At 38.2% G+C, this 23660-nt stretch overlaps 1 protein-coding gene across 5 annotated transcripts in view; it reads left to right on the top strand.

Annotated features, from left to right (window-relative positions):
• The window catches only part of RBPJ (recombination signal binding protein for immunoglobulin kappa J region), a 242205-nt gene extending 223855 nt beyond the window's left edge, over positions 1-18350 (top strand). For all 5 annotated transcript variants that reach the window (XM_019962550.2, XM_019962549.2, XM_019962551.2 and 2 more), the window contains 7 exons: positions 1063-1237; positions 6469-6606; positions 6760-6872; positions 11721-11861; positions 13160-13315; positions 13674-13777; positions 13952-18350. In XM_019962550.2, the coding sequence (XP_019818109.1) occupies positions 1063-1237; positions 6469-6606; positions 6760-6872; positions 11721-11861; positions 13160-13315; positions 13674-13777; positions 13952-14267 (1143 nt within the window). In that variant the 3' untranslated portion in view covers positions 14268-18350. The remainder of the gene's footprint in view (positions 1-1062; positions 1238-6468; positions 6607-6759; positions 6873-11720; positions 11862-13159; positions 13316-13673; positions 13778-13951) is intronic.
• Positions 18351-23660: the final 5310 nt, after the last annotated feature.

The following is a 23660-nucleotide window of genomic DNA, read 5'->3' on the forward strand; positions in this document are numbered from 1 at the left end:
ACTAGTACTTAAAACACTTAATTACAGGGAAGTACAGTGTCTCTAAGCCAAAATTATGTGTTAATATTTAGTTTTAATGAAAAATGCTATTAGAGGAGTCTATAGAGAATAAGACTGGTTGAGAGTCAGCAGAAGGCATTCCAGGCAGAAGGAACAATATAATCGTATGCTTGGACCATCAAGATACAAGGACGAGGTCAGTTTGGTTCCAGGTAGGCAAAGATGGACCAAGCAGTGAGATGGATGCCGAGCTTCAGAAAGTGGCACTTTACTCCTGTCTTACTTAACAACCATTCATTTAAGGTAATATTGTTTTCTTTCAATAGCATGTTCATTGAATGGTACGATTAGTTATTATTGGGAAAGAAGGGATTTTATTTTGCATTATTGGGATTTATTTTGCATGTTGCATTCTTATTTTAATAGTACAACCAAGCTCTAGTATAGGTAGCCCTTATTTTTATTATGGTCATGGTATTTGACTATATAGTTATATTTTGGATCTGATGTTTTTAAAATAATTTGTTAAATATTCTCAGTTTTTGTTTTATATAGTTGAAGCTAGATAAGCTGTGCAACATGAATTTTTACCCTAATTAGTACTTAAATTTTTATTTTTAAGAATTACATGCCCTATACCTCTGTTGCTAGTATTGTTTTGTTTCTATAATTCAAATTCTACAATTCAGTTATGTCTATAGACTTTTGTAGCATTATATTTTGTATTTCTTTTTCATTTCAAGGCAAATGTTTTTATTGTCTGAAGGTCTTGATAATTCTGTAAATAGATGTAGAGCTATATAAAACAATAAAGATTATTTTTTTTAAAGTCTTTTTGAGAGAGGGAAACAGAATACAGTGTTGGTATTGTAGACTGAGTAAGGAAGACTTTGTACTTTGTTTTCAGAGATCAATTTCAGTACTTTTTACAGTTGGTTTTATCAGCTGTTAAGTGGAATTACTGCCTTAAGTCTGATCAAACTTAGCCATAGTGTTACTGAGTTATTTGTACATAGCTGACAGGGTTTTGATGCTATTAAGACTTATCCTTTTCTTTCACAGAACTATTGCACAGCCAAAACATTGTATATATCTGATTCAGACAAGAGAAAGCACTTCATGCTGTCTGTAAAGATGTTCTATGGCAACAGTGATGACATTGGTGTGTTCCTAAGCAAGCGGATAAAAGTCATCTCCAAACCTTCCAAAAAGAAGCAGTCACTGAAAAATGCTGACCGTGTGTATACATGTTTTCTTTTTTTCCCCTGAACTCCCAATATGAATTAATAAGACTAATTCAACTATTTTTTAAATTAAAATTTTCTTTTCAGTAGCCAGTTCATTCTTATAAAGTATTTTTTTGGTCTTCACTTTATCTGAAACAGTCATATTCAGTTTTTGCGGCTGCTTTGTTGTCTTTTTTCTCTAATTAAACATGGGCAATACCTGGTGTACCAAAGTGGTTCTTAACCAGAATTGCTTCCTCACTGCTCCCCAGAGGTATTAGGAGAAATGGGAGTTTCCTTTTGCTGTCAGTGACTAGAGGGAGTAATGTTAGCACTGAGTGTCTAAATATCCTGCAGTGTGCAAGATGGGTCCTATTCCATAAGAATTGATTCACTCAGAGTATCAGAACACCTCTTTGAGAAGCACTGTTTTATCAATTGAACTTTGGAAGGCCATCATGAAAACCTAACAAAAATTTAATATGGTTGTCTTTCAGACTGCTGTCTCTGTGCATTTTTAGACTTTCACCGGTAAATGCTGTTTGAATTATACATTTCACCTTTTATACCCGTTTTTCTTTATTTTGACTTTTTATTATGAAAACTTCCAAACTTACATGAAAGGGGTAGTGTTGATATAAGGTGACCAACCACCAGACTTCAACAGATTTTACCAATTCTACTTCATCATTTCTGTCACCACCAACTCTTCTTCCTCCTCCATTGCTGGAATTTTTTAACGTAAATCTTAGACATCCTGTCCTTTTGATCATTTCTGTAGTAGTGACTCTTAACAGAAATTTTTCCTTTTAAACGTCTCCATACCCAACAAAAGTTGATGATAGTTCATGAATGCCACCTACTGGCCAGTCCATGTGCGGATTGATCATACTGTCTCAAAATATCTTCTTACAGTTGTGCTTTTGTTGTTCTGTTGTCTTCAGTAGTTGGCTTGTTCAAACTTGGATCCAAACAGGGTTCATAGATTTTAACCTGAAATAGTTTCTGTTCTTTCTGCTAGCCTTTTTTTTCTTTCTGTGTTATTTGTTTGTTGAAATTGGTTGATTTTTCCTATGGAATTTCCATATTCTGAATCTGACTGATTCGTGTTTCCTCTGTCTCTCATATCTCCTATAAACTGTTGATTAGACCTAAAGACCTTCATTTTAGAATTAGCTGGTTCTGCATATGTTCATTTCTCTCAGATCAGAAGTCTTATTGTCTGGTTATCCCACTTGTCACACTAAGACTGGTTATAGTAAGTAGAGTTGTTAGTCTAATCCAACAGTTACAAAATTCCTCAGGAAACTTTAACCAAATGATTTTAGTAGTCCTTCATCATGGTTGCAAAATAGTGGCATTTCTAATTCTTTTATTCTTAACTTTTGCATTTGTTAGCTGTTTGCTTTAAATGTAGTCTATGAAGAAAAGGCAGGATAAGAGCTTGTCTACTAATTTGCAGATAATAGTTTCATTCTTTGAAGGCGGAAGTTTTAGGATTTTGGTTAATTTGCTTGTTTTTACTTTGTTTTCTGTTTTTTTAATGAACTTATGCGATGTTATATAATGGGTGGTTTTTAGTCTGCTTTAGTCATTATCATCATTGTTATGGAAATTTCAAACCTACTAAAGTAGAGTTGCATAATAACATGAAACCTCTTGTGTTTATCCTCCAACTTTTCATCAGTGATGGGAACTTCAGACCAGTCTTGATTCATCTTGATCTGTAACCCTACTCCACCCACACTTTTCTCTGCCTTCATTTTAGTTTGATACAAATCCAAGATGTTGTATCACCTATAACTGTTTCTATGCCTCTCAGAAAGATAGTGTGTCTTTGTATTCTAATACAATTATAATAACCATGATCATACAAAAACAAACATAAAACAACTATAAAAAGAAATAATGTCTTAGTATCATTAAATACCTAGTCAGTGCTCAAATTGAAAATTGTCTAAAATGTGTGTAGGGGTTGGGGGTGTTGGTTAGCCATTGGTTTGAATCAAAATTCAAATATGATTCACCAGATATTATATATTGTGTTGACATATCATTGAATTTTCTTTTTAAATTTGTGGATTTTTCTCTTCATCTTTCTCTCTCTCATATTTATTTATTCAAGAGGCTAAGTCAATTGACTATGAGAGATTTTCACATACTGGATTTCAATAATTGTATTCCCTTGGTGTAGTTTAATGTATTTTCAGTAAATTGGTAGTGTCAAAGAGAAACAAAACTGGGCATTAAAGGCGGTAAAAGCACATTTTATTCACTACATTTGCGATAGGGAAAAGAGCTTTCAGTATAGAGCTAAGCTCAATTACAAATACAACAAGGACAAGTGGAATTTATAGTCAAGGAGCAGAGTTGAACATTGTCAGTAGGTGGAAAGTTACTAAGAGGAGACATCGAGGGTGTGGGTATTCTTGACGAGAATTTTTATAAAGATAGGCCAAGTTGATCAGATGGACTTTCTGGGTGGCTCAGAGGATAAGAATCCATCTGCCAGTGCAGGAGACACAGGTTTGATTTCTGGGTCAGGAAGATCCCCTGGAGAGGAAATGGCAACCCACTCCAGTATTCTTGCCTGGGAAATCCCATGAACAGAAGAGCCTGGAGGGCTATATAATCCATGGGACCACAAAAGAGTTGCACACAACTTAGTGATTTAACAAGAACAAGATGATTAGATATAAAGGTGGAGGGAAAAAACTTGATCAGATATCAAGGATGGAAGGATGACTTAGCAGGATTCTTGGCAATAACTGGGCTAGCTAGGCCAATATTGGGACCCAAGGAAGAGTTTCCATGGGTAAAGGGCTCAGAGGAACCTGTCTGAAGTTTGGTTTAGGAGAGAGTCTTTGTCAGTAGTTAATTTAGAAACTTGATCAGATTTCAGTTTGTTCTTTGTTGCTGGAGGGCAAGCCTGCTTCACAATGATATAGCGTTCTTACATCAGTTCAGTTCAGTCGCTCAGTCGTGTCTGACTCTTTGCGACCCCATGGACTGTAGCACGCCAGGCCTCCCTGTCCATCACCAACTCCCAAAGTTTACTCAAACTCATGTCCATTGAGTCAGTGATGCCATCCAACCACCTCATCCTCTGTCATCCCCTTCTCCTCCCGCCGTCAATCTTTCCCAGCATCAGGGTCTTTTCCAGTGAGTCAGTTCTTTTCACATCAGGTGGCCAAAATATTGGAGTTTCAACTTCAGCATCAGTCCTTCCAATGGATATTCAGAACTGATTTCCTTTAGGATTGACTGGTTGGATCTCCTTGCAGTCCAAGGGACTCTCAAGAGTCTTCTCCAACACCACAGTTCAAAAGCATCAATTCTTTGGTGCTCAGGTTTCTTTATAGTCCAGCTCTCACATCCATACATGACTACTGGAAAAACCATAGCTTTGACTAGACAGACCTTTGTTGGCAAAGTAATGTCTCTGCTTTTGAATATGCCATCTAGGTTGGTCATAACTTTTCTTCAAAGGAGTAGGTGTCTTTAAATTTCATGGCTGCAGTCACCATCTGCAGTGATTTTGGAGCCCAGAAAAAAAAAGGCTGCCACCGTTTCCACTGTTTCTCCATCTGTTTGCCATGAAGTGATAGGACCGGATGCCATGATCTTAATTTTTCTACAGTTTGTTGTGATCCACACCGTCAAAGGCTTTGTCATAGTCAGTAAAGAAGAAATAGATGTTTTTCTGGAACTCTCTTGCTTTTTCAATGATCTAGTGGATGTTAGCAATTTGATCTCTGGTTGTTCTGCCTTTTCTAAAACCAGCTTGTACATCTGGAATTTCACGGTTCACGTATTGCTGAAGCCTGGCTTAGAGAATTTTGAGCATTACTTTACTTGTGTGTGAGATGAGTGCAATTGTGTGGTAGTTTGAGCATTCTTTGGCATTGCCTTTCTTTGGGATTGGAATGAAAACTGATCTCTTCCAGTCCTGTGGCCACTGCTGCCTTTTCCAAATTTGCTGGCATATTGAGTGCAGCACTTTCACAGCATCATCTTTTAGGATTTGAAATAGCTCAACTAGAATTCCATCACCTCCACTAGCTTTGTTCGTAGGGATGCTTTCTAAGGCCCACTTGACTTCATAGTCCAGGATGTCTGGCTCTAGGTGAGTGGTCACACCATCGTGATTATCAAGGTCGTGAAGATCTTTTTTGTGTAGTTATTCTGTGTATTCTTGCATCAGGAGGCATTTAATGCCATGTATTTATGTTGTTTCCAATTCAGTTGTGCAGCACAGTCAGGTAGCTAAAGAATCTGCTTGCCAGTGCGGGAGATGCAAGAGACTCGGGTTCGATTCCTGGATTAGGAAGATTCCCCTGGAGAAGGAAATGGCAACCCCAGTCCAGTATTTTTGCCTGAAGAATCCCTGGGACAGAGAAAGCCTGGCAGGCTATAGTCCATGGGGTCGCAAAGAGTCAGACACGATTGAGCATGCACAGATGTCTTAAGCCAATTCAAATTATAGGATTTTATTTAAAGTCTTTAATTTTGTATTTCTGCTGATTCTTGAGTTTTTTGATGGCAGAGAACGTATTTCATTTACAGAGTATTTTTCCTGCTTATATAGATGTGGTTGGTTTTTCAAGAAATTTTACATAATGCTATACTTTAAGGTATTTAGAAGGAAGCAAAATCTCTAAAGCCACAGTATTCAGAGGCAATTGCCATCATCTTTGGTAAACAACCTTCTAGACCCCTATCTTTGAATATATTCCATGGGATTATATATGAGCACGTGGAGACATATGTTATCACATAAAAATGTGTATGTTTACCTAATGAAACCACGGTGTAGTCTGCTTTGCATTCATTGATATATCAGGGAGATATTTTCTCATCAGTGCATTTAAATACACATTATTCAATTAGGTCAATGATATTATGTTTTATTTAATCAATTTCCTATTGACGCCTATTATTTTAAAAGTAACTTCCTTTTAAAAAACAACACTATGTTAAATATACAGCACTTGTTTAAAAATCATTTTTATGGGCATATTATATATCTGTAGCTTAACATTATTAATAAAAGAGTTACCCTGACTTCTGGGGGAGTATTATCTATATTTTCTTGGAGGGTTTGAAATAAGTGTTAGCAGAATCCATTAATTATTATAGTAAAGAATAGTCATAACTTACCAGGTACTGGTCCCTTCTTGCTCTTTACTGTTACCCCACCCCCACCCCACCAATCACATAAATAGCTGTTTTTTCTTTGCAGTCTGCATTGCCTCAGGAACAAAGGTGGCTCTGTTTAATAGACTCCGATCCCAGACAGTTAGCACCAGATACTTGCATGTAGAAGGTGGTAATTTCCATGCCAGTTCTCAGCAGTGGGGAGCATTTTACATTCATCTCTGTGAGTATAAAAATATGCATTTGGTTTTTTTAGTGTGAAATTAAATTTCTTTAAATAATAAGACTTACAGATATATTTAGTTTTGCCATTTTTATAAGCAGATTAATAAATTTTAAAGATGATAATTTGATCTCTGTTTCCATCGCACTGCAGTGGATGATGATGAATCAGAAGGAGAAGAATTCACAGTCCGCGATGGATACATCCATTATGGACAAACAGTCAAGCTTGTGTGTTCAGTTACTGGCATGGCACTCCCAAGATTGGTATGGCTTTAATCACCTCATGACTGTTTATAATAAATTTTGACAGCTTTCCCCTTTTTTGGGTAGTTTATCTGGACGATAGAGGGCACTCAAAGTTACATTATGATTTATTTTCTTAACTAATGTAGGTTCATTAGTCATTCTTTGTGGTGCTTGCTGCATCCTGCCACAGGCCCAAGTTTTCAAAAGCATAGAAACTGTAAATTTCTTTAAAAATATAAGCATAGTTTTTTTTAGTTTACTCTTCTGCAAAAAGAGACAGTGTTTGGGCTTTTTGAAGTAGTAAAAAACTGCTTTTCTTAGCAGAATGAAGCAAAAGCCTCTTATACATTCTGCATCATATTCCCCCTTGTTTTCTGAAACAACACAATTTAGTTGTATTAAAGATGGAAGGAGTTTATGAGTAAGTTCAATTCAAGGTCAGCTTGGGGGAGGGGCTGAGCAAATGGAAGAACTTTAGTATTACTTTCCTGAATATGCTTTGTATCTCTTTGATGAAATATTTCATTGGCTGATATTTTCTGATATTATCTATAATTATCTAAGTTAATGCATCAGCTTGTGGTTTTTGTTGTATTTTTCTGTATTGTGGTTGTACAAGGTGATTTTATTTCCCATTTCAACTTAAAGTCAAAATATGTGAAACATAGTAATATAAATTTACAAAACCTTGAATCTAAGATAGATTATAAAAGGGAGAAAGGTAGGGAAAGAAGGGTGCATAAATTAGGAAGACACAAACCAAAAAACAGACTGAATAAATTTTACTAAAGTTCTCTTCTTATTCTGTGTCACTATATTCCAAGGATAATGTTTATTTGCTTTGGCATTAAATGCTTGTACTTCGGAGGCACAATTCAGAGGCTTATGTCTCTGACCAGCAGCAACTTATATGTAAGCCACTGAAAAGACTGACTCAAATCTAAAAATGGTGTTTTCACTTAGTTTCATGTAAAGTACCAGTCTACCTTGCTTGAAAGTCATCTTTAATTGAATATTTTTACATTCAAAACTGTGTGGCTCTCATTATAAAAATGTTGAAATAAAAAAACCTGATTCAGAGAATGCCTTAGGAAAAGTTGCAGTACCATTGTTAACACTGTTAACAGTAAATACTTCTTTCTAGAGATCATGTGACTGAAGCATTAGTTTCTTCAGAATCATAGCTAGGCTTTATTATGGTCTATACTACTTCCTGCCTTCCTTTCCATCCACTTACATACAGTTTTCAATGAAAACATGTTTTTCAGAGGAAGCATTCTATAGTTTTCATATGCTTTTAAGAAGGATAACACTGCCTTAATATCTAAAGTTTGCATTTTATGTGTCCTAGAATATTAGCCTTATTAGAGATCCTTGCTTGAAGAACACTATCCCCCCCAAGACCAATTTCAGTGGGATGAAGGTCTTAGTGAGAAATCCTGGTTTGGGTACTTTGAGAACAGGCACAATCTATGTAGCCAACTAATAAGAAACACCGGTTAGCATTTGTCTCACATCCTCAAGTCTGTCAGATACCCCAGAAATTTGGGACATCCATCTGTTAGATAAACTAATCAGCAGCATAAATTTATCCTGGGCATTTACAAGGTATAGTGCTAAGAGTATGAATAAGGTATGTTTTCTGTCCTTAAGGGCTGCAGCCCAGTTACCTAAGAAGTACAGTAAACACTGTACCAGTAACGTACAGAGCCAGCATAGAGGAGAGAGAGCTGGTGGGAGGAACTCCTGGTGTTAGAATTCATCACTTTCTCATCACACATAGCTAATTATAACATTCACACTACCTGGCTTCTCAGATTTCTTTCCTCTTCTTAATAGTTAGAAATTATCACAGCAAGTTTTTGATACCAAATAGTAGGGGGCATCTTTGGTTTGTTTATTGGGGAGACCTGGTCACTCAGCAGTGTCTATGTCCAGAGAGCTCTTGTGAGAAATAAAATTGAACCAAACATGACCCATGTTCTCAATATGATTAAGTAGTGGAGAAACAGTAGGTTATAGGAATAAAGCTGTTATAGGCAGATCTTGATTCTTATGTGGTGAAGTCGTAAGTGAGTGTGGTCGACTTATAGGAAGTTTTAGGCTTACTTCATTCAAAATTCACTATTTCTCTAAAATTCAAGCATTGTTAAATTTAAACACAGTTTTAAGGCTAGAGTTGAATGGAAACATTTTACTTGAGTTTATTAGTCTCACAGAATATATTGGAAAATGTAATTGCTAAAAGTGTACTATCTCCCTTTAAACTCGAAAATTAGTGGTGATATAAGTAGAGTGACAAATATTCAGATATTACTTGAGTGACAAGTATTCAGATAATACTTTGCTCCACAATGGACATTCTTAATAACTCACAGAATTTTGAAGGGTTAAATGAATTGATATTTGTAAAAGTGCTCAGAACAGTGCTATAAATATTATGCAGTACTATTGGGTTTTTATTACTTGATTCACACACCTAACTTATATTCCATGATCATTTTTTTTTCACCTAAGCCACAACTATTAAAAACCAACATTCTTCATATTTACGTATTTTTAGCTCTGTAGAAACAGAAACTGGGTGTGGAACGTTTCAGGCTGACAGAATGAGAGCAGAAGAACTTAGGACAGAAATGTGTGAGGACTAGCAAGGAAGCCATTGTAGCAAGAGCTGAGGGAGCAGTGGAGAGGGCAGGTGCCAGGAAATGATGCTGCAGAGTAAGCCATGGGCAGCATCTTGTCAAATCCCTCTCTCTGTCTAGGGCAAAACTTTCTGTTACCTATGTACAGTAGGAGGCCACTGGAGGCTCTCAAACAGAGAATGATGGCTGGTTTATGTTTGGAAGAATAATTCTGGCTGCTTTGTGAATAAGAGCACAGGGAGATATAGCGGTGGAAGCAAAGAGAAAGATGACTTGGCTTATGTCATAATTCAGGCAAGAAGCTGATGATGATACCTTAGACCAAGATGGTACTGGTAAGGGGATGAAAGGTCACTGATTTATTTGAAAGTAGACCTAACAGAATTTGTTGACAGATGGTGTGTAAGAGAAAGTAAGGAGTCAAAGATGACTCCATGGTTTTAGGATTGAGTGAACATGGTGTCATTTATTGAGCTTAGGAAGAAATAAAAAATTATATTTTTGATTGAGATGGCTATTAATAGACATTTTAAGTGGAACTGTTGAATAGGTAGTTAAATATACAAGTTGAGTGCTTGAGAAAGGCTATGACTGGATAAAAATTTAGGAATTGCCAGCCTCTAAAGCTTAGACGGTAAAGAATCTGCCTGCAATGAAGGAGACCCCGGTTCGATCCCTGGATTGAAAAGATCCTCTGGAGAAGGGAAGGGCAATCTACTCCAATATTCCTGCCTGGAGAATCCCATGGACAGAGGAGCCTCGGGCCACAGTTCATGGGGTTGCAAAGAGTCAGACACGACTGAGTGACTAACACTACTACTGCTAACCTCTAAAGAGAATAGAAGGTCTGTAGAGTATGGGAGGAGGGAAAGAGATCTGGGGACTCAGCTCTGGAGCACTGAAGGCAGTTAGAGCAGGTGTATTTCCAAAGGAAGAATGTGTGGGTCAGATGCTTCTGAGAAAGCTAAGGTGAGGACAGAGAGGTGCTCATGGGATTCATCTGTCTTGAAGTCCTTAAGGACCTCACCAAGAGCAAGTTTGAAACACAAAGTTGGAGAGATTTCAGGAGATGAGATGGTGAGGAAGAGGAGTTTTGCTATAAAGGGGAACAGAGAAATGGGGCGGTAAGAGGGAAGGAGAAAAAAGGGGTTTCTTCTTTTTTTTAATGTCAGTGACTGGAGACTTTGTTTATTGATTTGCCATACCACTTGGTATGCAGGATCTTAGCTCCCCAACCAGGGATAGAACCCATGCCTCCTGCTTTGGGAGCATGGAGTCTTAACCACTAGACCACCAGGGAAGTCCCAAGGAAGGGGTTTCTTTATTTCTGATTTAAAGATGAGAAGTAGTTCCAACATGTTTGTATGCTGTTGAGAGTAATCTTCACAGTCCTCAAGCACTTAGTGATTACCTTCCATGTGATAGGTAACACTGAAGGTTTGAGTAGTAGTATCTTTCAGATATCCTATGTGTTTTGTGGAATATTTATAGTGTAAGGTCATATTATATAATGGAAAGAGTTCAAGCTGGGCAGGCAGCCAGCCTTGGAATCATACTTTGGTTCTTCAGCTACTGACCGGGTGAATTTGTGGAGCTTAACCTGACCTCTGAGCCTGTTTCCTAATCTGCAGAATGATGCCTATTTTATGTTAAAACAAAGCAACAGCATGTAAGTGTGATAATGGACTTAGGTACTAACTAGCATACCCATAGTGACCTTTAGAGATAATTTTCCCTTTGATGTTGGAATGTTTGTCATTGTGTGTTTTTGGAGAGGCCATCTGAACTTGCTACTCAAAATACAATTCATAGACCAGCAGGATGAACATCAGCTGGAAATTAGCCAGAAGTGCAAAATATCAGGCCCTCTCTATGATTTGCAGGCTCAGAACAGATATATGTGTAACAGGAACCCCATATGATTTGTACGGATGTCAAAGTTTGAAAAGCACAGATTTAGAAAGCAAGTGCCTGCCTGCCCTATTGTTTTTAGGAGTTGGTGGGAGAAGGTAACATCTCTGCATTCTTAACATGCTTGCAATTTAAAAGTATTTTTATGCCTAACTTTATTGTTTGTAAATGGTGTTATGTATGTAGATATGTGACAGGTATCTGTGATGTATTATTTCATGGTAGATTCTTGCCGTGGACTCTTAACAGTGTAGGAAATGAAGACTCTCCATATGTGATGACCTTTCCTTTTTTAATTGTTGAAATGCAGATAATTAGGAAGGTTGATAAGCAGACCGCGTTACTGGATGCCGATGATCCTGTGTCACAGCTCCACAAATGTGCGTTTTACCTTAAGGATACAGAAAGAATGTACTTGTGCCTTTCTCAAGAAAGAATAATCCAGTTTCAGGTATGTTTCTAAATTGCTGGTAAAATCTAAAATGTGCAAACTGTTAGGTTAGCAGCATTCAGAAACATGAAACTTTTGTTTAAAGGTTAGCAGCATTCAGAAACATGAAACTTTTGTTTAAAAAATGTTAATAGTATCCAAATACATGAATCTGTGTTCAGGTATTTATCCCGATTTCAAGGGTCCTTAGCCCACATGTTCTTCAGACATGGTAGTCATTCTACCTCAAAGAACTCAAAACTCTGAGAATGTTCTAAGAGAAACAGTTAACATCTAATTCTGAGGGATGAAAAGTTCTTCAGATTATCCAAAAGTAGATGTTGGGTGTTCAGAGAGTCACCTGAAATATGTGCAGATAACACTGTATATAGTGGTGCATGCATATTTTGGAGGAGGGTTTCATAATTCTCATCAGATTTATATTGGGGTCTTCTAAGATGGTAATAATGACATGTTAAAAGCTAATTAGTCAAAATCTAATTTTTAACTATATCAGAAGACCTTCATGAGGACATTTATGACATGAACAAATGATTTAGTAGAATAGTTACACTTCCACATGAAACTCATTTGTGGACATCTGGAGACTTTTTCCAGAGAGATGGCCACTCACAGCTGGTCTCCTCAGCCCAGCACTGATGGTCTGGCCTAGGTGTTTTGAGGTAGGGATAGGGGATTGCTGTTCATATCTTGGTTCCTTCCTGCTGAAAGTGCAGAAGTTTCTATAGTTCTCTAAGGAGGAGGGAACTTCCACTCTCCCTTTCTCTTGTTGTTGTTGTTTAGTCACTCAGCCGTTTTCGACTCTTTGTGACCGCATGGGCATAGCCTGCCAGGCTCTTCTGTCCATGACATTTCCCAGGCAAGAATACTGGAGTGGGTTGCCATTTCCTTCTCCAGGGGATCTTCCAAGCCCAGGGATTAAACCACGTCTCCTGCATTGGCAGGTGGAGTCTACACCATTGAGCCACCAGGGAAGCCCTCCTCTCTCTCAGGGATCTCTGAAGCATTTTAAGCAGCTAATTATATCACATATACTGATCTTTTGTAATTTTACTTAAATGGTTATTCTGAAAGGTATTATTAATTTTTTGTATGTCACAAAGTAGTTCATATTAAAATAAAACTAGCCTTATGTGAGGTTTCCATATTAATATTCTATTTTTAATTAGGGGTTGGAAAAGTATGGTGCCTGGGAAGTTTGTAAATTTGTACTAAATTCTCTTCATGAGTGTTACTTTGTTAAAATTGTCTTATAATACCGCAATGTATATAATTTATAACCATTCTTTTTTTCTAAGGCCACTCCATGCCCAAAAGAACCAAATAAAGAGATGATAAATGATGGAGCTTCCTGGACAATCATTAGTACGGATAAGGCAGAGTATACATTTTATGAGGGGATGGGCCCTGTCCTCGCCCCAGTCACACCTGTGCCTGTCGTAGAAAGTCTTCAGGTGAGACCTCTTACAAGTTGACTTCAGCTTTTTGCAACTGTTCATCTATGACATGGAGTAATTTTACTTCACAATAAATTTGATTTTTCTTCAAATCCTGTGCTTTGGAGGGTTTTTTACACAGTGAAGAAGAAGAAAATCAGAGGAGCACACATAATTTTAGCAAGAAAATTTAAATGTAAATCAGCTTGTATATCGAGTTTTAGTTCACTTTGTCTTTATAATCATGTTATTTAAAGGAAGTATTTTAATTGTCTTTTTTTTTTGCACATGATAGTTGAGTGAAAAACTCATCTGTATACTTTAGTGAAAAATGAAAAGTTTCCTCAACGTTGTTTTGATTTTCTGTGAATTGCAGTTGAATGGCGGTGGGGACGTAGCAATGCTTGAACTTACAGGACAGAATTTCACTCCAAATTTACGAGTGTGGTTTGGGGATGTAGAAGCTGAAACTATGTACAGGTACTTAATACAATTTTTTACATTATCCAGAGTTTTTGATGGGGGTGGGTATGTGAGACTCTTTCCCAAGAGTCCTGTATTAAGAGGTTGATTGTCCTGTATTAAGCAACCTTGTTTTTAAGTTTCATTTATAAAATTTGCCATGCTTTTAAGTGATTTCTATTTCCTCCTCAGATGTGGAGAGAGTATGCTCTGTGTTGTCCCAGACATTTCTGCATTCCGAGAAGGCTGGAGATGGGTCCGGCAGCCAGTCCAGGTTCCAGTAACTTTGGTCCGTAATGATGGAATCATTTATTCCACCAGCCTTACCTTTACCTATACCCCAGAACCAGGGCCACGGCCACACTGCAGTGCAGCGGGAGCAATCCTTCGAGCCAACTCAAGCCAAGTGCCCCCTAATGAATCAAACACAAACAGCGAGGGAAGTTACACAAACGTCAGCACAAATTCAACCAGTGTCACATCGTCTACAGCAACAGTTGTGTCCTAACTACCGTCTTTTTGCTAGGACTTACACTGACTTGAGTGCGGCAAAATGTTGACAAAAAAAAGAAAAAAATGAACAATCTTTTGTGGTTTCTTGGGAAAACTTTTCATACCAGGTTATACTATTCAAAAACCCCATTACCTGCAAGTGCTGATTTGAAGTGCAGAAGCCACAGTAAAACAAAACAAACAAACAAAAAACATCTAAATGTACAAACTTCTGGAAATCTATTTTTTTCAGCCGTTATTTTTGTTTGGTTGGTTTTTGTTTGATTTTGTTTAAATGGGCGAGAAATAGAGATGTGGCTGGAGTAAAAGTTAATCAAAGTGAAGTCGCTCAGTCATGTCCGACTCTTTGCGACCCCATGGACTGTAGCCTACCAGGCTCCTCTGTCCATGGGATTTTCCAGGCAATAGTACTGGAGTGGATTGTCATTTCCTTCTCCAGGGGATCTTCCCGACCCAGGGATCGAACCCTGGTCTCCCGCATTGTAAACAGACGCTTTATACCGTCTGAGCCACCAGGGAAGTCCTCAAAAAAAATGTTAATCAAACTAGAAGACAAAAATCTAACATAGTTTTTATGGACCAAGGAACTTGTATAAGCTTTAGTAAAAGGTACATTTTCACCATACCTTTTTTATATCACATATATAATACACCTTTGTTACCAAATAGGTTGTTCTCCTCCCCACCCACTTTGAGCTTTTGCTCTTAAGTACATTCAGGTTCCAAGCCTGACCATGCTTGTTTAATCTAATTACCATACTCTTCCAGGTCTTTTCTGGTCCAAGGCTGGAACTGTTCTTTTTATTTTATTATTTTTTTAAAAGCTGAAGTCTTATGACTTTTCTTGAATGGAAGGTGTTTTGATTTCAGCAAGTCAAATCTTGTAAAGGCCTGCATTCATATTTCTTTTAAGATTATATGAAGTCTGTGCAAAAGCTTTAAAAAAAAATATGCCTCTGCCTTGCCTGCAATACATTCAATGTACTTAGTCTCTATTCTCAAATACCGTTGATAGTTATTTCTCTGTGTTACTTTTTTTTTTTAATGTATTTATAGTGGTAATCTAAGAGGTTCTAACATTTACCTGAAATTAAATGTGGCCATTTAGTCATTAATGAGTTAATGGCATGGAACATGTTGGTTTTTACAGTGTTCCCTCCCCTTTTCCTGTGCAGAAATGTATCTACTCAGTCAACATTTGTTCAGGTTTCCTCCCCCTCCTTATCTTGTACATAACTTGTATTATGTGTAAGTTAAACATTTTATTTTGAACTTGGAATATTCCCAGTGATTTAATTCAGCAGGGTGTTTTTCTGCCTTGTTGGCATATGATAACAAAAAAGTATCATGCTAAGTATTTGCTACCAGTTGGTAGATGGTGCCCTTATTGTATAATGAGGAAAAAAATCTCAGCAAAAGCATGGTTTTATTTACTTTTTTTTGGTGGGGGGGCGGGGGTAGCCTAGGTCAAAACATCACTGTAACCTTGAAACAGGATGCTCTTACTAGATGACCAACTAAAATAGCTGGAAGACAATACTTTAGAAATGGATAGTTGTAAGATTATAAAAATGCAAAAAATCCCTTTTTTTTGTCTTCTTCTCCCCAACACTGAGTGTCTTCGCAAATGTCACCCACTCAGAAAACATTTCCTCTCCATTTAAGATTTGGTTGCATTCCGGGTTGTGTGCTCCCTATCTGTGCTGGACTCACCTCTTTTACATTGGTTTTGTTCCTGCACTCTGGTTATACCTTTGTTTGGTTTCTTAGAAATTGCAGCAGACTCATTGGGCTACATTTAGTACAGGATCTATGTGTGTAATGTTACAGGACGTGGTCTAGTAATACAATCATCTTTCTTCGAGTAAAAACTACCTCTAGATTGTGGTAAGCTTTTACTGTCCCATGAAACAGAAGCCACAAGTACCTTAAGGATGCAAAACTGTAACTTCCTGCATATCTTTCCGTACAGAAATTGTCTTTTTGGTGTCCTGGGCTATTTTGAAAAGTTTCCACCTGTAGGCTTTTTAAAACATCATCATTAGTAGCTTCCCCGCATTCCCACCCCACAGCTTTGATAAATCTTCATTACTCAGTCTTTTGCTCAGACTATGCCATTGTAAATATAGTTCCTAACATCTTGAAGTCGCTTTTTCCTCAGTTTTCAAGGGCGAAGTCATTTGTAAAACACGTAGTTAAAGTTGTTGTGGTCTTTTCTTGACTGAAAGCCTTTTTAATTAATACCGGCTGCATTATGCTGTATACAGCCCATCTCTCTTTAAGTCTGCTCCCGTCACTAGCTTCTCTTGTAAGCTAACCCTGCCTCGTACTTCAAATCTGTTTCAGTGACCAAGGGCAGAATTCTTTGTGGCCTTATCTTTCTTTGTTTTAACTGTTTACTGGCTTTTTCTTGCAAACTTGCTTATTTCTGAGTAGTATTTATTCTGCTCTCTGTTGAGTCTGGAAGTAGCCTTCACACAGTGCTTTTTGTTCAGAGCGCAGAAATGTTTTCAGTGCTGCTGAAATGGGCCACAGGTTTCCTCCACTTCCCAAGTTTGTTAGTTAGTTACCAGTTTATATTAAATTAACTGATAACAAATAAGATGCTTTTGAAGCACAAACTATTCCTACCCAGCATTGCAACTCAAATATTTTTTTTCAAGTTTATGACTTCATTAAAATGAACTTTTGCTTTTTTACTGTTTAAGTCTAATTTTGGCTCTGTTTATTTTAATAAGATAATTGAAATATTAGACTGTAAACCCTTTTCGTTGTTGGTTCTTTTTTTGAGATTTAAGAGTATACTCCTACAGGCCCCCACCCCACCCCCTGCCACTGCTTTATGCCATTCTACATACCACAGACTGAAATGATTTGTCTGTTATGGCTTATCATTTATCTGTAGTTCTTTTGTCAGCTGCTTAAAAAATTTTTTGTGAATTGATTTTCAGTGTATAATTTACAGGAGCCTCGTCCTCCAGTTATAGTATTGTAGAACGTGGCCCTTCCTCCAATTGTGGCATTATTAGAGATGCTGATCATTTTCCCTCATAAAGGCTCTCAGAATGGTAACCACTTCAGTTAAAGTATAGTACGTTCAAGTTTTTTTTTTTTAAGTCATGTATTAGAAGTATATCCTATGCTTTTATGATTCTATGCAGTTTCTGAAAATATGCATAGAAGCTGCCTCTTATCTAATATATTGTTTTAATTGATTACATAGATTGAGAAGGCAAACAAAAAGCTATAAATATAAAATGCCCTGTTTATTTTGAATGGTTTCAGAGTTGAACACTAGTATAATCTGCTGCTGACTTTTCTTAAACCACGACAAGTAAAGATACCCGTATGTGCATATTAACTGGTAAAATATTTGTCACTCTTACTGCACAGACTTATTTGCGATAATAACTGGTTAGTTTTTTTTTTTTTTTAACGAAACTAGTACTGTCTGTGCCCTCACAGGAAATTGTCAACAGTTTTTAAGAACTAAACTATTCATGTTTAATCAGATAATCCATGCGGGGTTGGGGGTGGTGGGGTTCTTTTTTGAATCAAAATGTTATTCAATTATTAACTAAGTTACTTACTTTTGATTTCAAAAGCAGCTGTGTTTCTGATGAATACTGAACAAATGTGTGTAATTTTCTGTGCCAGACTTTTGACTTTGTTTTCAAGCACTGTAACGTGGGATGGATGGTTAGAAACAATAATATATTAGGGTTTCTATTTAACCCTTTCAGGACTGAACTGTATTTCCTTTTATTAATTTTTCCCTGTGTTGTGATAAATGTTTGCCAGCATTCAGTACTGTGTTGGTCCAGATGTAGGTTTATGCTCATTTTTAGCTTATTTCTTGTACCTTGCAGCATGCTCTACGCATTCAGTCCTTAAGGGGTTTATTTTACAAACTGTGCGCCTGTAAGGTTTATTAGCAATAAGATAGAAAATTGAGCAAGTTTATACCATAATTTTGTAGAAAAAAGAATCTGCTCAGTTCCATATTTCATCCATGAGAAACCTGCAATATGGGCAGTTTCAAGAAATAAATAAAAAGGAAATGTAAACCATTGTAAAAGTGTTCTGTTGGACGTGCCTGATACATGTATTATCATCATTGATTTCAGAATACTTAAAAGTTTGTTTATAGTTTTACCTTGCTGTCTAAGCTTCATCACATCAAAGTAACAACTGTACTGATTTTATTTTTCTTTTTTTCATTTTTAACTAGATAGTGCTTTAAAAAGAAAGGGTTTTTTTTGAGAGGGTTTGTTTTTTTAATCCTTGTAAATGGGGAAATAGACTTTGGACAACTCGAGTTGTCTCCTAATTCAGGAACATTTTGAACTAATCTCAACATGATTGACGAGCATTATTTAATGACAGCTTGCTTTTCCAGTATGAAGTTATCATTTGGGCCTGGTGTGTGAAAGAACATAGAATGGTTTGTGCTTTTTGTTGGGGGCTCTTCAGTAGGCTTTCAGAGAAAGCATACTTTGTTTAATGGTGGTTTAGTCGCTAAGTTGTGGCCAACTCTTGTGACCCCATGGCCTGTAGTCTCCTCTGTCATGGGATTCTCTGGGCAAGAATACTGGAGTGGGTTGCCATTTCCTTCTTCAGGGGATCTTCCCGACCTAGGAATCGAACCTGGGTCTCCTGCATTGCAAGCAGATTCTTTACCAACCGAGCTATGAGGGAAGCCCACTTTGTTCAATAGGGAAACAGTAAAGGGGGAGCTTGTTACGTATTTTTTAAATCATAGCAAGTTTATTCATCTGACATCCCCTAAAGGAAAAAAACGTAAGCCAGGTTATCAGGATTTTGCTAAAGACATCTTCTGAAAATGCTGCTGCTGCTCCTGCTGCTGCTAAGTAGCTTCAGTCTTGTCCAACTCTGTGCAACCCCATAGACGGCAGCCCACCAGGCTCCTCTGTCCCTGGGATTCTCCAGGCAAGAACACTGGAGTGGGTTGGCATTTCCTTCTCCAGTGCATCAAAGTGAAAAGTGAAAGTGAAGTCTCTCAGTCGCTGCAGTCCCATGGACTGCAGCCTACCAGACTCCTCCGTCCATGGGATTTTCTAGGCAAGAGTACTGGAGTGGGGTGCCATTGCCTTCTCTGCTTCTGAAAATAGTGATTGTTAAATAAGTAATTTAGTTGGGGTTTGAATGGTGAGACTTTCAATGGCTAAGATTGGTAATGGCTTCCTTTAAAAAATAATTTATTATTCTTTTAACAGTAGGTCTTGTTGGTTATCTGTTTTAAATATAGCAGTGTGTATGTGTCAGTTCCAGACTCTCATCTCTAGATTAAGTAATAGCTCCTTTAGAATTTAGATGGGAATAATACAATATATAAAGAGTATGTGATCACTTTCTAAGCAACCTAATGAAAGACCCATTCAGTGTATATGTATATATTTTTTGTCCTTGGATCCCTAAATGGTTGCCAGTTTAAAAGATACAGAGGGCAAGCTACATCAGATGCTAGTGGTGAAGGATCCCAGTAGTAAGTCCTCTTCCCAAAGAAAAATCTTTTTCCCAAGTTTAGTGCTAGACAACAATGAGGGCAACGATTAAGTTGACGTATATAAGGTACAAATGAGGTGATTAATTTTGACCTATGGTCAGACCCTAAAGCTTTAGGCTGGGAGATAGAACACACAGCCCTGGAGAGAACCTGCAAGACTGGACAGTTACTCGCAGTTCTGTGTGTTAAGGATAAAGTTGTCTGTGTGCCTGGCGTGCAGGTGTTCAACAAATAGTTTAAGGTGTTATGCACACATACGTAAGAAGTCGTGACTCCTCTTGGGTTTAAATAAAAGACAGGTGAACATTACCTAATCCAGAAAAGGAACAGGGTTTCAACTCTTAACAAGAAACATTCATGCTGAACTAAGGTTTTTTTCTTTTTAATGGAATTTATAGAATGCTTTGCTTTGGGGGAAGTAGCACTTTATTTATTTATTTTTTTTGGAAGTAGCACTTTAAAATGTGAAATTCCAAAACACATTGTCTAAAAGATAAGTATGAAGTTCAGGTGTGTATTAAGTTCTTTCTGGCATGATCAACCGTAGTCCCTGCTTCTCACCTCCGTGTATTCCACGACCCTGCTCATTGAGTGCAGTCAGCATGCAGGTCGTTCATTTCTGGCACCTTTGCCTGGTGGATCATTTCTGCTGATGCTGAAATCCCAGACTGTTGATCCAGAAACACCACCCGCCCCCACCCCATCTTCTTCTATAAGAAAGTAGAGTGTAATGAGGTCATTCCCAGTGGCCTGTTGAGCCAATTTTGACAGCTGTTCTTTTTTCCTGAAACTAAGCTTTCTCCCTGCAAGGATGTTCTCTTTGTCCTCACTCACCACACAACACAAAGTCAGTGATTGTGATTTTCTCCTGCTTCTTAAACCTTCACAGCTAAATTCTTAATTCAGATACTTCGATGTAATAATGAAAAGCTTTGGAAAATAATTGTGACTCAGAAACAATCATTGTGACTTTAATCATTGATTATCCTAGAGAGTAGCTCTAATGGTTGTCAGCTGGTAAGATGCCAAAGGTGCAAATGTGATCTTTGGGAAGAATGTCAGGTGAAGGATAATGGAATGTGCACGTATTTGCTTAGAAGCATGAATATCCATCCCTATTATTTCTGAGTAGTGCTAGAAGTTGGAATTAGTTAAGACACAGCTGCTGCTGCTAAGTCGCTTCAGTCGTGTCCGACTCTGTGCGACCCCATAGACTGCAGCCCACCAGGCTCCCCTGTCCCTGGGATTCTCCAGGCAAGAACACTGGAGTGGGTTGCCATTTCCTTCTCCAAAGACACAGCTAGGAATGTTTAAACAGCCAGTAATGTTCTAGGCGCTGAGCTTTTTCAGGGCATGGCTGTTTTCCTAAAAATTTTCACGAAGGACTTGTCTGTCTGCTTAGGCTCCCATAAGAAAATACTGCATGGCTTAAAACAACAGAAACTTATTTTCTCACATTTCTAAAGGCCAGAAATCTGAGATCAAGGTGCCAACATGGTTAGGCTCTTGTGAGTTCACTTAACTGGTTTGCAGGTGGGGCCACCTTTCGCTATGTGCTTCCACAGCACAGAGACATCTGTATCTTCTTAAGACCACAGTCCCTTTTTGATTAGGACCCAATCCTTAATTAACTCCTAAAGGTCTGTCTCCGGATACAGTCAGATTGAAAGTTAAGCTTCAACATGAAATTTAGGGGAAAACAATTTAGTTCATAGCAAGGCCCTTCCTAAAAGCTTTCTAGATTACAGTTTCAATAATGTATTGGATACCAGTCTATAGAATAGTATTCAGGTTTCTTGGATTTTTAAGTCCAGAATGGGGGTTTTCAGTAGTCAGCTAAGATGATGACTTGGGCTGAGGGACAAGGGGAGAGGCAAGATTGAGATGGAAATCACTTTTACCACCTGTGAATTGTTTTGTGGCCATGATTTAATCCTCACCACGACACTGTGAGCTAATATGCTTGTATCAGAGATGACACAGGCTCAAGACTTGCCCAAAGTCATACACTAAATTTAGCAGAGCTGGGCTTCAGAAGTGGACCCAGGTGGCCCAAAGTCATGCTCGAGGGGTACACTAGATGTCTCAGTCACGAAGGAGCAGGGACTCAGGTTACTAGGGGCTAGTACTGTTAAAGGCTTTGTCTCCCTAAGGAGCTTTATAGGGAATAGCCATTCTATGTCAGTCCTCACTTCACAGTTGAGAAAGACATAGCCCCAGAGAATGTGAAAAGCCCAAATGTGATTATGGATTGAAAATGCTTTCTTCACTTGAACATGCTATCCAATTTCAAGGTGTTTTGTTTGTTTTCACTATTAATGTAGTGTCCTGGCCTCTTGGTTAATGTTCTTACTCCCTCTAGCCAAGCCTTACACATAAATATGTGCTAAATTATACAACTCTGGAGAGAAACAGGAGGCCACTTGGTCTGGGTCTTCCAGGATCATGGTCTTCAGGCTTTTTTCTTTTCTTGCTGCTCATTTAAGACAACAGTGATATGGTGGTTTTGTATTTAATACTTTAAAGATATAAAATTTTACACCTTCAGTACAATAGGGGTTGTTAGAGTTAACAAGAGTTAAGTCAGAAACCAATCCTGGTTAACTTAGGGAAAAGGGATTTTGTAAGAGTAGCAGAAACTCATAGGAACTGAAGGGAAGCCTGGATCATGTTTCGAAGGAGGGCAGCTCTTGTGAACTGAGGAACTCTGCATCATAGGAATGGTCTGCCCAGAGAGCCACTACTGTGAGCCTAACCTCTTTAATCCTTAAGTCAGCTGCTCTAGATTCAGTTTGCAGGTGACAGCCACTGGCAGTGTGAGCCCAGGTCGCTTGCCTGTCCTGTGCACTTAGAGGAAGGGTCAGTTAAAAGAAACTGCTTGGAGGGCATGGCAACCCACTCCAGTATTCTTGCCTGGAGAATCCGAATGGAGAGAGAAGCCTGGCGGGCTTGCAAAGAGTCAGGTGTGACTGACCAACTAAGCACAGAGGCTCTTTGGCTTCTGTGGTCACAGGCAAGCCTGAATTTAGAACCAACAGGGGAAGAAATATTTCCCCAGTAAGGAATTTGAGGTTGCTAGGATAAGGAATAGGTGCCAGGCAGCTGCTCTAGAGGGCTACAAGCAATAAGTTCTGTAGTAAAATGTATTAACTGTATTCTCTATGCTAAAGGCTTTACTTGAAATATTTCATATTCCTCAAATCTCTGAGTCCATTTAATAGGCAGTTTTGAAAAGGATTCTCAGATGAGTCAGAACACCAAAACCCCTTCTATCTCCTCTAGCCTTCCAGCCATCCCTAGAAGGGCCCCTTCCACCCAATAGGCTCTCAGAAACTCTGACTCTGCTTACCACACCCGCCCCCTACACCCAGCAACTGATAGCCTCAGGGCCGCTGGAGAGACTTCCTCTTGGTTTCTGCAGGTTATTGGGCAAGAAGCAAACAGGAGATTGCAGGGAGCTTGTTTTGACGTAGCAACTCTGACGCATCCACTGAGAAGCAAGAACAGGTTTGCAGGAAGAAGAATGAAGCAGACATCTAAAGAGGAAACATTCCCAGTTTCTGAAGCTTGATTATATTCCTGCCTTAAGTACCATGAGATAACTCATCCATTCAGTGCTTCAGTGAACTTGAATAGGTTCATATTACTTGCAACCAGTGTTGTAATAGGAAAGTCTTGCCACTGTTGCCTTAATTTCATCAATGAAATGCCATTTTTAGGGTTCTGCAGCTGTAAGTGGCAAAACCATGGTTCAAATCTAGGCCCTCTGGACATGAGGGGAGGTCAGGGTTCAGAGGCAGTACCAACATCTAGAGGAGCAGCATCGAGATAGAAGCATTTGAACCATGTCAAAAGAGTGAG

The sequence above is a fragment of the Bos indicus genome, chromosome 6 (assembly GCF_029378745.1).
Source record: "Bos indicus isolate NIAB-ARS_2022 breed Sahiwal x Tharparkar chromosome 6, NIAB-ARS_B.indTharparkar_mat_pri_1.0, whole genome shotgun sequence".
In the NCBI taxonomy this organism is placed as follows: domain Eukaryota; kingdom Metazoa; phylum Chordata; class Mammalia; order Artiodactyla; family Bovidae; genus Bos; species Bos indicus.